The following is an 18035-nucleotide window of genomic DNA, read 5'->3' on the forward strand; positions in this document are numbered from 1 at the left end:
AACATGTTTGTGTGTAGTTCGGTAGAACGGTTAATGAAACACTTCTTTTCTAAAATAGGTCATGCTTTACCATTGCATCGACATTTTCACATGATTGTTTATATCGTTGTCATAGCACCGAAAGCGTGGGTGTGGCGCACCTAGTGGCCATAATTGAAAGTTAATTATTACGAAGTTTTACAATTGGTTTACATTCTTTGTAACTACATATGTGGAATTTATTGCAACAAGTTGATTTTTATGATTCTCCCATCAATCATTTTGTCGAAGTTGAGTTGTTTTATGTTTAGAATAAGTTTCTGAGTAAAGTTGAAAATATCAATCAAGCCCAACAGCTCAAAGATGTTTAATATCAGATAAATATATTTCGCCTAAAGAGGCATCATCAGTTTCTGTGACTGCAGAGTGTATAAATCAGAAGCAACGTAAACATTTAAGTTAACACAAGGTTTATAACTTCTATTACAATAACTTCTATTCTCTTCAGTTGTCGATGTCAGGAAAAACATTTGAAATGGAAATTATTTTCCTCTTATGTTTGTTTCGGCATGTTGCAGGTTTTGTGCCAGCTGCAGGTATTTATATAAAGACATTGTGTTAAAATCGTTATATGTTATTCACGAATATATTAAACGCCATACTTGTGTAGATTTGATGGCGTCCAAATGCCGACCATCAGCTTATAGTGGACAGAGAACTATTTTCAGCATCTTTTCGTTTTGTCCAACGTTTGAGAAAGGTTTATCCACTGGAAATGATGGGGGAATTGCTGCAATACATTTGTCCTCCAGATCACTCGGCAACAAGATTTGTTCGGTAAATATGTCCGCTCTGTAGTTCTGCTCAACCAACCTTAACTTTGAGTTGTGGGAGATCTTGTGCTTACGTGAACCAAACTTATTACAACAAGTTTATGAATATTCCTGTTCGCAACTGCAAGATATAAAAATAATTAGCGTGACGATAAATTCTAACGTTATTTTTGCGGATCGAATATTGTACTTTAACATTTGTGGCATTTTTTAATTATCTGTATAATTTATTCAGGCGTCAGTGGTTGAATTCTTTTCTGATAATGATAATAAAACAACCTGAAAGCGAACCATAGAAATAACTGACTAATGCGTTTAGAGGGCAAATACCGGTATGTGGAACAGGGAAATCCCTATTTTTCATACTAGTTATTTGTATGTTTTGTTATATTGTAGGTTTTCGAAGGAAAATTCGGACCCGGTGACATGACAGGAGCCTTGTTAGGAGAGTTTACTGGTGATGGAAGTGCAACAGGAATTGTGAAATCGGATACAGGTTTCATGTATTTATATTGTTGGACGATGAAAGGCATTCCTTCTGTGACTTTTCCCTTCGTTGCATTCATGGAAGGTAAGAAACGTAAAACCAAACAATGTAAGAAACAAGCAGGAAATGTATTTGAATATCATAAATCGATTAAAGTTAAGATGCAACGGCATTCGGCCAACTTTCAGTTTAATTTAATTTCTACAAACTCATGCAAGTACGTAAAATACGAAATGTTGTTTAGTTAACAAACAATCTTGTGATTCGGAGTTGAACGTGGACGATCTTCCAACAACTCTTGTTCTTCCAACTTCGAGCGATGGGAACTTGTTACAATACCTAGCTTGTAATTATACTGTGACAAGCCCAGTGAGATGTAATTTCACAATATCTGCTTCCTCTGTTAGCCCTAGGTTTGAAGGCCCTGACGGACTCTATGTAAGCTGCATTCTGAAAGTTTTCGTGACTGCCATTATAGAGACGTTGTTGTTATCTTTGATATAAAACAAACTAAGTTCATTTGATCTCCTGTACCTTGTTGTTGGATAGATTTTATCCGATGATCCTTCACATACTGGGGTAATTGATGGCGGGGATCAAATAATAAAACTTCAAGCCCGAAGAATTAATATTCAAATATTCGTATATGACTCTGACACTCCTCCTCCTTCAATCAGCATAAGCTCAGGTTTGTATTATATCAAGTTCGAGAATAATGTGAGGCAGAAGTAATGAAGTGGGTTGAACAAGTTGAGCAACCGATCATATAAAGAGACTTAAACACAAACCGATTACATAATTTAAAAATGCGGACACTGTGTAGTGCACAATGCTTGGTGTGTGTGGATGACGTAGTTATTATGTGTCTGACTTATGGAATTTTCAAACAAATATTTTTCATACAAGTTTGTGTTTAATTACACCCTGTTCTCACGGGGAAAGTTATGTGTCACCATAAGCACTTTCACTACATGGCTTTGCCTATGATATTACGCACTTCTTGTGTTTGCAAGATTTTGCTTGACATTTCGATGCAAAGCTAACTCTGTGATGGTCAGCTGCTTTCATTTTTAAAACTTCCAGTAATTAATGTAAACATAATAGTCAGAAAGATTAACTGAGAATATAAATTGAGACGAAATAAGGTTTATTGACCCAGGAATATTTTTGCACTAAAATCAAAGTAGTTTAAAACAGGAAAAGTGAAACTAGAATATTATTTTATATTCAGATTGCAAGATGTATAACGAAAAGGAATGCAACTCAAATTCTATCAAGTTAAAGTAAGACTTAAAACTTATAAAAATTGCTAGAGGAATAAATATTTTTTTCATGAATTTGTTACTTTGAATTCATCCAAACTAAACCAAAACAATGATATAAAATTTCTTTGTTTTAGTTATAAGTTTTGTTGCTTGCATGAAATTTGTTTTGATAAAACTTCAGTTAATCTAAAATAATAAACAAGTTATGATGAGTAATCACAATCTCATTCAGATGTCGGTCATCCGAACTTTTCTAACTGATTATAAATATAAACGACATCTTACACATCTATTATTTTCTTCTATTGCTTTTTTATAGGTTATAAATTAGCGACGTATTTTACAACATCAAGTTCACCAATCTTATGGTTATTTAAACAACTTTTATTCCAGTGTCAGTTCCTATGGGTTAAGAGCATTGGATGCAAGTGGAAAAGATATTTTGTATATTTCAAATCGTCCCATGACAAGTCTTGATTGTCTCCCTGGAAGTTGTAAAGCTGCAGCGAAAGATCCTGTTTTCCAATTTGAACTGGGCGCGTGTTCTTCAACTCTGGAGGTATTTGTATTTAGTGAAGAAATATTATCCGATGTACATCTGAATTTATTAAATCTGGCAGTAACTGAACTGGTCCACAATACAGTTAATAATAACATGGTTATTACATAGAAATGTGGGGTTGTTCAGTAGCAGAAAACAAACTACTGTCGCCCCCCTTAGAGCGACCGAGGGATACGACTGCGTCTCGGGCGTCGCACCCAAAGGGCCCGACTGAGTCTCGATGGCAATTCGGCCTCGTAGGCAACTTGCCTACTCTATCTCAAGGTTACTGTTGGAGTTAAATAACTCCTTTACACAAGTCTGTGCGTCTTCTAAGTAGTCTAACTCCCGGCTAAACACATACGTCCACCAAGCTTCAAACCAGTCCAAAGGTGTTCATAAATCCGTTTATTGTCGATAATCCAGTAAAGTAATACAGCACACAGCACAGAAGTTTATTTGACTTTGTTTATGATTTCAGTTATATATATGGCTTTATGGCCTAAATGTCGTGGTTTATGACACAAGTTTAATGTCGCTGCCTCTGCAGGCTAGCATTTTTTCACATGCTACTGACGCCGCTTTGTTGGACATCACAACATGGGCATTCGTTGAACGCGTGATTACAATGACTTTGGTTTTAACTCCCGGCTTGGTTTTAACATAAATTAGCTGTAAGTTTTAGGGCCTTTTTTCTTTGTAAACATGTGTTGTGCAGCGACACTACTGATGCAACCTGAGTCAATAGATAAGTTTCGTGTAAGAGGTGATTTCCATTAACTTAACTTACTTTGCACGTTAATGATGTCATCGTCGTTAGAGTTGTTGACCTATTTTCAAAGCGATAATATTTGACTTCACTCACAACTTAAGGCGTCACTCATGTTATGAAAAGTTAAAATGATAAGCAGCGTAATATGTGAGTGCACGTATGATAAGTTGCGATTTTCTTGATATTTGCTCTGAATTACTTTCGAAGAAAAGTAAAATCAACCTAAGTTTTGTAAACGAACTTAGCAATTAGGCATATTAATCTTGAATAAGACAAAGCATGTCATAAACCTTTAAAAAACATATAAAAATTTTCATTATCGACCAACTGATCAGAGCATAATCTTCATTATTAATTATTCCAACAAAAATATACTTTACATGTTTTTTCGAAGAAATCCCAAAGCAACGTAAGCATCATGTACCAAGTTCGCAATTACAAATTTACCACTCAAGTTGTGAGACGGAGATCTTACAATCCACACTTGGAAATATCGTGCTTTATTTCGGAAATATTAAACAGAGATATCAAAACTGCTTCTAGAGCAATGTCAACTAAACTGTACGCATTGTAATTTAATTACTTTTTTAATTTGGTGACATTTATGCTTTTGTTGAAACTTAACAGGAAAGAAAGTTATCTGACTTCACATCGTAGTGTCGGGAATATTACGATCAGATTTGAGTTGTTTAGTGACGAGCAAATGAAAAATCCACTCAGATCAAATTCAATCGTCCAAGTTCCAAACTTCGTTTACGCTAAGGTTGATTCGGCCAGTGGAAGTGGAAAGTTTCACACATCTCTAAGGGTATGTTTGTTCAATAATAATTTGAAATAAATATGTATCAGTGCATTATTAAGGCTCTGCTGGTCATAAGTTAAGTCTTAGAAGTGTGGCCTGAAATACACATATATGCGTTCACACACGGTAAAAATTTTATGCTAAATAAATAAATTCATTGATGAATTCCTCGAAGTCAAGTTTGTGAATAAATTAACTTTTAATACAAAAACTTTGTTGACCATTCTACTCCTTTATTACTAAACTTACGTCATAAGTTATGTAGGTGGACTGGATTATTGGCTGGACCTAAATGCGCTCGTTGTTGTTGGCTGACAAAGCGTTGTTTATTTATGTATGGTTTCTATTAGATATATTAGGAATTTTTTTCATATGATTTGTGCAAGGATTCCATGTTTAGCCACTGTTTTAATGAAACTCTGTTTGTCAGTTAAAATCGTGCTGGGTCAGCAACATGGATTCTGATGAAGGAGGTTTGATACATGAACTCATCACAGAAAGGTAAAATGTCGACGAAAAAAACCTTCCAAATACATTCCTGTCAATTATGTTCAAGTGAAAGTGAATTAAGAATGCCAGAAAACATAAGCACGAAACTTCACATATTTCCAACCTTACCCACTATTTCTCATTTAAATTCAGTGTTTTTTCTACTTCTATTTCATGCCACAATATTAACACAGGTCTATAGAAATTTGTTTTATTCTTGCTCAAAATGTTTGATGGCATCTTATTAGAGATTTGTTCGTGTTAAAATATAAAAAGTTTACAGATAAAATCATATTATCGCAGTTGCAAAGTCGTCCACGAGATGGAGTCTGAAGATTCAATCGTAATTTTGAGAAACTACCAAAGCACTTTCGGATCCTTTAAGTTTCGCTCATTCGTGTGGAACAACGTGCCTGTGAACGAACAATCACTGTACGCTCACTGTTACGTGCAATTATGCGACAACACTTCTGATGGTTGTCAACAACCGGTGAGGTTTTGTATAGACAGTAAAATTGACTCTTTCTTCCTTGGCAGAATTACGTACATAGTAACATATTAGCTGTCCTACACAAGAACAAAACTGATTTTACGAAAAAATACTCACACAATTTTCAATCGAATAATCTTGATAAGCTTCTGGATTTATTTACAAATTTTCAGAGTTTTATTATGAAAACGCAAAACATTTATTCATGTGTGTTTCACAGGATTGCTCACAAAGACGTGAACGGCGATCAGTGGATGCGGATATAGAAGAGATTTTAACGGTTGGACCATTCTACGTTTCAGCTCAGGATTTGTGTGGAAAGGTGAGTAGATGCATTTAAGCTCTCGGTATATAGCATAGAGCCGTACTTAGTTGTACATCACGTTATATACTAAACGAAAAACAGATTAACTAATCTTCAAAAACACGTAAGCAGCTAAGTTAGTGAAAGGTCCAGTGTGTATTGGTGCGTTCGTATATTTAGTTTTACACATAAACTACTAACAGGGTTATCGATCCACAGTCTACCGGGGCAGTCATCAGTAATTCAGTTTGTTAATTTTTTTGTGCTATTTTTTTGGTTGTACAAATACTCCAGTCTGTTGTCTAGTCTGTATCATAAATATCTTTTATTGTAGGAAAATGGTGGATGCACAGATTTCTGCAACGAAGAACTTGGAGTTGTCCAATGTTCTTGTTTTAAAGGCCGCTATCTCGGGAATGACGAAAAAACTTGCATTGGTGAGAACTTATATCTTTCGCTATTTGAATATCGTCTGATCCGATTTAAGGCTGCAACTTTTGAGGAACAAAATTACCTTTCCAAGTCAAAGAACAACAAAAGAGAGTTCCACATCTTATCTTCAAAAATAATTGAAGTTGTCTGACTTAAAAATTCTAAAACGTTTGCTGATGAAAATTCTATAAATCATGACAACCAATCACCAAATAAACAATACTGGTATTTCTTTTTCCATACCATGTAACTATATGTCCCAATAACTCTATCTTACCTTAATATATGTGTGTGTGCAGAGGTGGAAAAAGCATTGGAATCAGAAGGTGTCCAGGATATGAAAGGTGTTTACATAGCAGTTGGATTCATCGTCGTTCTGCTTATTATTGTGCTTGGGTTGGTTGCTTGGTTTATGAGACGTCGTTTCAACAAGGATGTTTAATGTGATAACTGAAGACATAAGTGTACCCTGCGTGTAACTAACTGACTGATTTAATTAACAGCTTAACGTATATTTGTATAATCCCGTGTATAACGCACACTTTTGTATCTTGCTGCAAAAATACAACCTGACATATATCTGTGTGTGTAGAATTGTTGCTTTATAAGAGATTAGTTTCAAAGTGCTGCGTTGTCTCCAAGCACAATCCAACCACTCAACTTAAAAAAAAATAACGCTAACACCGCTTGTGAAATCACGTGATGTTATCGAAATACAATATGCCTGACAGCAACAGAAACATAAAATAGTATTTGAACATACGCATAGCAATGTCTATTCATTGCACCAAGAAGTATCAAGATTCACTTTTAACATGAGATTATCGCTATTATGGAAAACGCCGTTTGGCAGAAGGTTATTTAACGAAAGGGAGTTTACTTATCTAAGTAAGAGTCACTTGTTTGCGGAAGAATTTGCTTCATACCATATGGCGCTGATGTACAGCGACATGGTCTATGTCTAGTGTCGCCGCACAACATATGTGCATACAAAAATCCCAAACTTACAACTTTGTTGTGCCTGAGAGTTAAAACCAAATCATTATAATCACGCGTTCAATGAATGCCCAAGTTGTGATGTCAAACGAAACGACATGGGTGAAAAAGTGCTAGCCAGTAGATGCAACGACATTATAGCTGTGTTATAAACCATGTTATGTAGGCAATCAAGCGATATAGTTAACTTAGGCAACCAAACTAACTACGTAAATAGTTATATTAAACATAGGTACTTCTTGCAAATAATAAATAACGTTAATTTAAACACAAATACTTGTTTCGCAAATGATAAATAAAGCTAAAATAAACATAACTACTTTTAGTTAATCGGAAAACAAAGACTTGGATTTCAACATAAACAACATATTTGGGGCACTTACGTAATCTAGCAATATAAACAACTGACGTAATCGACCAAATCGGTAAGCAAGTTCAAGTTGCGCAATAAGGTATATTTGGTAATCATCGACCCCTTTAAAAATCACGAGGGTCAGCGTTCACGTCGTCAATATTTAACTGTAGTTCATGCGGATCTAAATATAATAAAAGTAGAAATGATTGTGAAATAACTTCAGGAAAGACAAAGAAACAAACAACCAAAATATGTTACGGAGAATTCTTACCATCAACGAGCATTACCAGTTCATCTGTGGTGCAGTTGTCTGACGTTGGTTTATTTCTTATCTGGTAAACCAAACCAAACACACCTTAATGTTGGTTTGTATTCTGTTGGCTTGTTTCGAGAGATGCTTGATAACCGTCGCCAGACATTGATCCAGCAAAGCACGTTCTCTGAGCAGTGATGCGTGACTGAAAAAATATTTGTAACGGTTTTAAGGTACAACATACTATTTGAATCAACAAATCAAGCACTCAGCCTAAGGTGAGGTTCTTGAGCAAACATGTACGTTATCATGTCCTAAATAACAAACAACCTTGGTTGGAATTTGTATGTGTTGATGTCTTTGAAAAGGTCGGACTACGAACAACGCTGTGTAAATATCTCAATCCGCTACTGCGTCAAACAGCAAAGTTATCTGCGTATTCGATAATTTACCCAACAATATATTGTCAATCTCTCCGCCGTCGACTCACTCGCTTTGTCCGCAGTAAGATTGTGACGCAACAAATATCAGCTGTCCAGCCAAGCGGAACCAGTAATTCCTCTCTCAGCAGCGAAACAAAATGCGGAACTAAATTCACAATCGTTGCCTGTGGCAGCATTTGTGAGGAAACTGTTACTTTGTGAAAGCGGATTCCTTTATTCGTTTTTAAGTGTAGCAGCAAGTTCTTAAACAAACTAATTCCCAAGAAAATTGTAAACAAAATTCGTCTCTTGCACGCTTCAGTGATTTTCCAACACGAACAGCGATTTTATCCTCGCAACCAGAACATTAACTTTTCCAATGCTGATTGCTGACTTGCAACATAGAATACTGTTTTAGTATTCTATGCTTGCAATAATTACCTAATTTTTTTGTATACACAAAATAGGCAGATTGAATAAAGTTGATGTACATTTTGCATGAACGAGCAATATTCTATATTACAAATATTCGGTTGGAAGCCAACAATTTATTGTAGTAAAGCTACTCGATTTCTACAAAAATTTAAGGTAAATATGCATATGTCTAACTTTGTCAAACAATCTTTACTAAGTGCACACGATGCAATTATGAGTAAAAAAATGTTACATCAGTGGAAGAATCTGGGATGTTCACAGTTTTATAAATCTCACAAAACGTGTCACTTCAAAAGAAAATGCAAGAACATAAAAAAACAGCATCGTATCTTTCACATAATACAGGAAGCATACAAATTTTCACAGTGAAATATTTACAAACTACACGAACTTGTCGCGCAACTGCATACAATGTTTTGAACCTGACAAGAAAAGAAAAACAGGAAACTGTTGTTCTAAAATAAGTAAAACTTGGGAACAGAAAAGTTTTATTTGTTTGTGGAAACTTTTCTGTTGGCCGGGGAAATCGAACGTGCTCTCATCGTCCGGTGAGCAGCTCTGAAAAATCCATATTTCAGTGTTCCTGTATTTTAACGCACACTACGAGGCATTTCCTACCCGTTAACATGTAAGGTGTTTCCCCTCGTTTGCGATGTGTGAGGTCTTGGCGGCCCTGAATAAACAAAGGTTGATATTTTTATGATTGAAACAAACCCCAGAACTTTTGCTGCATGAAAGCTTGTGTCTAAGCTCAGTAGAAATGTGCGTTAACACAAATTGTAACGAACTTACTCCTCTTTTCTTTAACAATCGGCAAACCGATGGTCGCCTGTCGTTTAAACTCGGCCACAAACTCATCAGACACTTTTCCATCTTCACCCAAATTATCCGTAAGAGTGACGTAAAGGCCTTCAGTCGCTCTACATGACGTCATCAACTCTCTGCTCGCCGTTCGGTTGAAAGATAAATATCCTAAAAATGTCATCATAAAGTTTAAACCACGTGGAAATAGATAAATGTCAATGTAATACATAAGGTAATAGGGAAACCAAGTGCATGTTTTCCTAAACAATCTCACGTTATTTTGTCACCCGACAACTCCATAGAAATCATATATAGACAACCAACCTAATGCCTGGGCAGCAGTTTGTCGAATCAACTGATTCTCCGACTTCACTTTACCAAGAAGTTTCTCCACAGCGCCGCAAGTGACGATGGCTTCAGGAACGCCCGCCCTCGTGTGGGCGAGTGACGCAAGATAATCCGCTGTAATACGTCATCATTACGTCATCTTTCTTTCATGTGAAACTACAAATCACCCAAAAAGTCGAATATATATTTCAACACGTACCTGCCATTGCCACTACGTCATCGTTGACGTCATCGAGGAAGTTGACGAGCGTAATGACGCCTCTAGCGGAAGATTCGACAAGGGAAGTGTTTGTTATGATGCGAGCGAGAACAACCAGCTGTTAAATACACAACTGCTATAACTTAAAACCACTTCCTCCACGCTTTCGTCCCACATAAACCACAAGGTTTATATTATTGCATGAGGTTTTAATTCATCTCACAAAGCTTTCTCAGATACAAGATATTTCTTTCCAACTTTACCTGAAAAGCTGCGGTAGTTTTAAAAATCGGATCCTTGCACCGAAATAAATCCTCAAACGTTATGAGGCTCAAACCACCCAAGCGTGAAATCCGTTGTTGTTGTTGGATTCGGTTGAATGCGAACATGGTTAGTGCGGATACTGCTTGTAATTTCACCGCCTTAAAAAGAACAAAACATATTTAGTAAAAATTACTTCCAATTCGTTCACACATAAACTATGCACACGCAATTAACTTTATCGCCAATTATTTGCACGTAAATTTCAATAGAAAGTAAATACCCTGGCTTAAAGCAAGCTTCGCAGATTCAACAGGAGTTGTAGGAAACAAGTAGTAGAGGTGGGGATTACCCACCCGGTGCTATATATTGAGCATTCTTTATTACATCACAAAGGTTTTACAACAAACCCATCATACTGGGCGAGTTGCAAACTTGCAGAATAATTTCGAATCCGAATCCGTCCAATTCGTTCAGTTTGTCTTCGTTCTCCTGACAACCGCTAACAAGACACGATAAACAATGGAGAAGATCGACCTTTAGAACAAACATATTTTGTTTAATCGCGACCCTATGACGTAATTTCTGGCATCGCGTCACCTGCATCTTCTCGTCACGTGACGTTTTCCACACTCTGTTGACCAGCAGCTCAATGGCGCCCTCTTCGGCAATTGTGAGTTGAGAGTTCTTGTTGTTTATGTGGGCTACACCTGGACCGATGTGAAAATAAAGTGAAATAATAATAAACAAATTTATCAAAAACAAACTTTAGGAAATTCACTGATTTTACAAACACAAAATATTGCATTCTGAACGAAACCAATATTTTCTAATAGTTAAAAAAAACCAACACCAGACGTTCAAACTCCCTCTAACGCTTTAGGAAACAAAAAAGCGTTCACGCGCAGCCATTGTCGTTATTATAATACCTGAAATGCACGCTACAGAGGTAGGAAAAATTGTCACGCACCAAAGCACATCTTGTTGATAGCATCCAGTGTTCCCATGACGACTTTCCGACTGGTTTTCTCCAACCTGAGCAACCGGATGAGCGGAGGGATAGTGTTGTCACGTGACAAACGCGCCTGACTCGATGAACTTTTCCAGCTCCATGCTGCCACCGCCTGGCAACCTACAAACGAGTCAATACATTCCAGCCATTGACATCATAAAATCGTTTTGCTAAAATACTCCGCGAAGAACCTATTTAGCGACAACTTCCACTGATTGGGATCTTGTGTTTCCTGAACTCATTTTGTTTTACCGACATACACTGTTTTATTTTTAATATTATTCGTTTGTTTTATTTCAAATATCAGAAATAAAGCAACTTTTTACCGATCAACTGAAGCGTGTCGGATTTGCTGAGTAACATGTCAATGATTTGACTCGTCCCGATTCTGCGAGCAATTGCTCTCTGCTGCTCAGGGTGGTGACCGGCCAACGACCACAGTGCGCATGCGCCGCGTTCCTTCACCTCATCCGACCAAATCTGTTACGAAAATGAAAGTTGATGGAAATCTTTGCATTGGCTTGATTAATGTTTTTTTGCAAAATGGAAAGGAAAAATCAAAAAATGCCGGAAAAGAGTTCCACTAAAAGTCACTAGGTTTTAATAAGAAATTTCTTTAAACTCGACAAACTTGATTTTTGTAACTTCATTCTCTACTTACTTGAAACAGACGACACAGAGCGGTCGGAGCTTCTTCTAACGACGCCTCGTGTTGGGCTCCCTGGTTCCCTCTAGTGATGCATCCAACAGCAAGCGCAGCTTTCATCTGAGCGGGAATGCAATGACCTCGAAATATCGCCACCAGCGGCGCCAACACTCCGATTTGAACAAATTCGTTCTGTGTAAAATCTTTGGTTAAATTTTTAACTTTCTGACATTCAGGAAACAACAAAAAAAAACAATTTTAATATTTCAGTAAATCTTTTGCAAAAATAACACTGGCCAAACAAAATGATTACTGCAAGCAATATAACAACGACTTCACTTCTTGACTGAAATTATTCAATTCTTCAACGGGTTCAAAATCCGACAAGTGTGGATCAATATTTAGGTCACAATTCACAACAAGCTTCATCCCCACACCCGTTATACCTGGTTGTCATCGCAAACAGCAGCAATCGCGTCAGCAGTCGCCGTCTGAAGCGAATTGTCCTTCACCGTGAGAAAATCAACCAGGAACCCGGAAGCTCCACACTCCATAATTCTCCGCTGGATGTCGCCCGCACCACTCGTGTCTCCCCGACAGAGTGAAGCCAGGGTGTTGATGACGTTGACAAGCACATCCACAACCTGGAACAATACAAGCTGGAAAAATACAAGCGGTTTTAAACCAACTGCAATAAATTTAATCCAGAATTCCCCTCCTGTTATTTCTGACTCACGTCAACTTGGAGGAGTTCAACTAACGGCCGGATACCACAATGTGCGGCGATGCGTGACGCGTTGTCATCCACGTGGGCGAGATCCGAGAGAACGACGGAGGAACGCGATTGAATCTCGCATCTCTCATCCGTATATTCCAGATCCTGGTTCTCCGGATCAAGATCGTGGGAGGCCATGGGTTTTAACAGAGAAATAAGAGCTGCTAAAAATAGTTCCCGATTGAAAAGAAACAAGTCTGACCAATCGACGGCATATTCAATATATTTTACACTTAACTTAATCAAATGCTGTACGATAAGCAGACATTGCACAAATTACATAATTTTTACACAAAGTTACAGCAGACATGAACAGAAAACGTGATACATAAAATAGCACCGATAAAACCATGAGGGTTTCCGAGTCAGAAACACAATTTCTCTTCCGTTTTTACGTGGTTTTCAAAAAAATATTGAACAGATATTTAAATACGATTTCTATCCTGACAAAAGTGAAATATTAACCACGTGACTTAACACCTACTTGGAATCGCTCCAGCGTTCGCAATCTCAACTCTGACGTCATCCTGTTCCGACATGAGGCAAATAACAGAACAAGCGAGTGATCTTATGGGTGAAGTCGTCTCGTCTTCCAAATCCTTCCCCAAACCTTCAACACAAATGTTCACTGAGTCCTCGACCACAAAGTTTTGGGATTTCTGGAGTTACAACTTGGACGCCAACCCCAAACACACACTCGGTGCATCCGCGTAAAGATTTACCGAAGCTTATAGCGGGAATAAAAACGTTGCAGCGACATCTAGCGGCAAACAACACACGTCTTTTAGTGAGTGCCAGTCAGGTTTAGTGGGTGTTTCGACCAATAGGTCTCATCAGTGCAACTTTTGGGGCCAGTGACGAAACATCCGGGCGAACACCACGCACAGTCGCCGGCATAACTTTAAATTTAATTTATCCGACGAATAACATGTGCCCACATGGACCACAGTTAAAAACCAAACAGAATCAAGTGACATAATTCCTGACTTGGGTGTTCTTCTTGCGCTCCGGAGCAAATTAACAAGAGGAGGAACTGCATCAGCCGCCAACAGAGGGCGCCAGTAAGTCGGTGTGCGATGAAGCAGAACCTCGAGGCAACGAAGCGAAGCGTCTTGGCGGGAAACGAATCGGCATACCAGCATTCCTTAAATAGAAAATTTGTTTTTTGTGAGGTTGCAATAATGTTAGGGAATAATAAATAAATAAATAAATTGTCACATTTTCCACACACAGAGTTTCTGACTTATTCCGAAAATAAACAAAATTTACACAAATTTACAACATACAACCGATGAAACCAAAGTTCCTAAAAGAGTCATCCACCCTGTTATTAAATTGGTGAATACATACGCATATACACAAAGCATCGTCAGCGTAATTTTAGTATGTCATGGTGCTATTACGCAACCAGTGACGTCACTCACCAACTAATGCTGGCCACACGTTTAAACTTTCCTCGTCATCACCATCCTTCCTCCCCTCCAAACTAATCAAATATTTGATGACGTCAGTGTTGTAACTGAGGGCTGCTCTTTGCACGGGACCGTCACTGTTGACGTCACGCGATCGCACGGTGGCGCCAGACTTGATGAGAAATTTGAGGCAATCGTGCGCCCCACTTGGGGCAGCAACGAGCAGTGGTGTAGCGTTGTCCCTGTTTCAACAACATTGGTGAAGGCGCTCGACGTTATATTAAGCAAAACACTCCTGATCGGAATTCATGGCAAGGAGAGTCAGGGTTCGAACCCCGGTGTGGTAAAAAATCAGCAGCTGTTTTTCATTAAATTCCCATTTTCGTGACGTATTTGTTTCATTGATGACGAAATTAGCAGTGGTTGGATACCGGGTTAGTTTAAATAAGTGCATATACACAGGGATGAGTCAGACCTAACCCGAATATCGTACGTGGAATGCGCTCCACTCAGATTGTAACAACGTCGCTAGGAATCACACACCTGTTTATATAATAATGTCGCTGTTTCTTTTGAGACCAATTAGAATTGATGACGCAACTCTAGCAATATATGATAAATGTGCGGCAAGTTTAAAGTAAAAATAAACTAGGTTGATATATACTGGTTAGTACAGTAATTATGGATGTGTGTTAGATATGCGAAGACATGCACGCACTGTTTCAATCTATAAAGGTCTCATCAGTGCAGCTGGTGACTGTGACACTGGCTGGGACAACTTGGATACTGACAGGGACACAGATTTCAACTTCATGGTGTCTGTGGTGTAAGTGTGCATGGTAGTCTACAAGCTAACCCAGTGCCACAGTCACATCAAACTGCACTAATGAGACCTTTTGGGATAAAATATTGTGTGCAATATTGGATCATTGGATTATTATGGCTCTTTACTGCTTGTAAGGAAGAAACACATTTTGTGCTTGTTTTGTAGTTTGACTGATTCTGTTTGAAGTCAGAACACTGCACTTCATTATAGATTTAAAGTATAAGCTGGTTTAGTGCATTTTTACAACATGTTACAATATAAACTTATTGATGTTTGTTGTTTAAACAAACATTTGCCTGAATACTCAGGGCTATAGGGTGAGAAATTCTTACCACAAACAAACCAAAGTTTGGGTCAACTTCTGACAAATGCAAGTTGAATTATAACCACAATTACTTTAATCATTATCACAGCATTGTTTTGACCCCAAACTTATTGTACCTCATTTTTATGCCTTCATTTTAACACAAACCATAGGTTCAAGTATTTTCCCATGGATCATCATGAGATCACAAACAAAAAAACAGAAATTTGTCGTGTCAGACTTACCAGAAGCAGTGTTTCCACAAACTATTTGAGCAGTCGGTTGGGATTTGAGAACTGCAACTAAATCATTAAACGAAGTTGGTCAGATCCATGAAGTTCCACCAATAAATAATTCAAGCCGGGTTGCTTTTTGTTGCACCAACTTTTGTTACTTGCATTTTAAATGACATAAATCCTGTTGTTTAATTAAAGTATTTGTTGGTCACAGAAAAGGAATCAGAAAGTTTGTACATTTTATTGCATGTTGTACCTCAATGTCTGAACATTTTCCAGCAGTTTTGGGTCAGCATCTGTTGCAAAAGATTTCATTGCATCAAGTATGGGACGATATCATGTACAACGACAAATGTTTCCATCAAAACTATCTTCAACTTTCTGCTCGGTTGGAGTTGGATCTTCTGATAAAAGGCTAAAAAGACAAGAGGGTTACTTTATGGTTTTATTGGCAACTACATATAAACATGCATATACTGCAATGATTTAATATAATAAGCACAGTTGTGTTTGAAAGGCCAGAAAAACATACTCTGAATAACCCACCACAAATTTTCTGTGTATTCTAATTTATAAGCGAACCTGTACATATTCATGACAACGCCAGGAGTGCAATAACCACACTGTGAACCATCAAACTCAGCTACACGAGTTTGTATTGTATTGTAGCCATCTCTTCGTGACCCAAGTTCTTCCACAGTTGTTACTCTGCACCCGTCCACTGAAGCAAGCAGGCTGAGGCACTAAATACATTTGTCAATACATAAGATTTTTTATAAATATGCATTTTTATGTCAAACACAGTAAAATTAGTTAATGAACAGGAAGCATCTGCATATCAGTTATGATTAAACAACAAACCAAGACATAGAGTTTAACTTTCAACATTCACCGAGTTTACAGCTTCTATCTTTCCAGGAGTTTTCTCCATGGCAACCACGCAACATCCACATCCACTCCCTCATAACACATCACTTTTGTTCCAGTGAGTCCTGGTTGTGATCGGAGCCATGAGTTCAAGCTCATCATGGGATCCACATCATCAACTGAACAAAGCAAACAGGTTTACAACAACTAATAATTTCTACTTCTATCTTTAACAAACATGTCCACATTTTTTGTGTTATCTGTTGCCAACAACTAAAATTAACTAAATAAAAATGCATTAAAAGCCTTAAAAAAAGAAACGCAGAAGTTTTTTTGCAAATAAGCTTCAACAAACCTGTATACAGTTGTCCATTTACATGGAATGATATTGAGGTACTTGTCATTGTACCAAGTATAACCGCCTAAAGTGGAAGCATAGATAGTTTTTTCGTATTTAAGAATTAGCTACAAAATTTTGTTGACAAAAAATGTACCATCGGTTTTGTTTTAAAATTAATAACCTTTTACAACGGGGTTGAGAGATAAAATATATAAAAAAATTCACAAATGGCTGACAAACCACAGCAAATCAATACATGGATCCCAGAGTGGAAAGTTTGTTTTTTGCTCAGAGGATTTTGTATTGGCGATCGTTAACTGCGCAGACGATCGCAACGTTTTTTTCATATGTTAATGCATTAGTTCATTCATATAGTGCAGATTATTGGTAAATTTAGCAAAATTGTTTGACATTTTTTCCAGTCTTGAATGGATCATCCAAGATTTTCACAAAGGCAGTACATTTGAAGGACAACCATTGAACACCAGCAGAAGTTACAGAGTTGTACGTAATAATTACAGTGTCAAATAAAAATATAAGTGATCGAAAAAGTGGTCAAATATGAAATATTGCCAAATGCAATTTAAACTGCCTGCAAGAATTCCGTCAAATTTGAAGAATTTGTCAGAAACAACCAATCTGGGGGCTTACCTATATAACAACTAATTGTAACGAAAAAATCAAGCAATTCAAAACAGACCACATAAAACCATGCTGATGATAAATCATAAGGTTCACAGGCTTCGCAGCCAAGGCCTTGCTATGCGTAAGCATGGCATTACTTCTGCGTTGTCTGATGATAAATCTTGATAATATAAATTTAAAATTAACGTGAAAACAAAAACATTTGCAAATCAGAAGAAATACACAAGAGCTCTTACAGCATTGGAATTAAATCTCGCTGGCAAACTCTCTGCGACGCTTAGCTTAAAAGTCATCATTCATTTGTTTTTCTGAGTTTCCATTTTTTCCTTAAAACGTGACTTGGCACTGGACCGATAGGGGATTTCCCAATTCGCAAAAATAGTGACGTCAGCTATTTTTAATGATCAGAAATGGTTGGTCTTCAGGGTCCTTTTAACTGACGCCACAATTTTATCTGTTTCTTTCCATAACAATACATTTTCCAAACAGATATAGAAACAAAATT

General features: G+C 37.4%; 3 protein-coding genes and 1 pseudogene across 3 annotated transcripts in view; 2 read left to right on the forward strand and 2 right to left on the reverse strand.

Moving 5' to 3' along the window:
* Positions 1 to 18035, forward strand: part of LOC145903197 (protein NLRC3-like) — a 223617-nt gene that overhangs the window by 120284 nt on the left and 85298 nt on the right. The window lies entirely within an intron of this gene.
* On the forward strand, positions 66 to 6974 carry LOC145902628 (uncharacterized). Its single transcript, XM_082990671.1, has 15 exons — positions 66 to 269; positions 488 to 575; positions 650 to 816; positions 1209 to 1383; positions 1544 to 1737; positions 1849 to 1987; positions 2531 to 2582; positions 2958 to 3123; positions 4272 to 4438; positions 4505 to 4685; positions 5110 to 5180; positions 5472 to 5658; positions 5879 to 5980; positions 6297 to 6399; positions 6694 to 6974. Exons 1-15 carry the CDS (start codon positions 210 to 212, stop codon positions 6834 to 6836), a joined length of 1995 nt encoding a protein of 664 aa, XP_082846797.1. The 5' UTR covers positions 66 to 209; the 3' UTR covers positions 6837 to 6974.
* LOC145901695 (ankyrin and armadillo repeat-containing protein-like) lies at positions 7868 to 15150 on the reverse strand (annotated as a pseudogene).
* LOC145901698 (xanthine dehydrogenase/oxidase-like) lies at positions 14441 to 16949 on the reverse strand. Its single transcript, XM_082989462.1, has 6 exons — positions 16901 to 16949; positions 16624 to 16724; positions 16261 to 16421; positions 15935 to 16093; positions 15688 to 15859; positions 14441 to 14554 (listed from the first exon to the last, which is right to left on the reverse strand). Exons 1-4 carry the CDS (start codon positions 16947 to 16949, stop codon positions 16015 to 16017), a joined length of 390 nt encoding a protein of 129 aa, XP_082845588.1. The 3' UTR covers positions 14441 to 14554; positions 15688 to 15859; positions 15935 to 16014.

Source organism: Ascidia mentula, chromosome 5 (genome assembly GCF_947561715.1).
Source record: "Ascidia mentula chromosome 5, kaAscMent1.1, whole genome shotgun sequence".
In the NCBI taxonomy this organism is placed as follows: domain Eukaryota; kingdom Metazoa; phylum Chordata; class Ascidiacea; order Phlebobranchia; family Ascidiidae; genus Ascidia; species Ascidia mentula.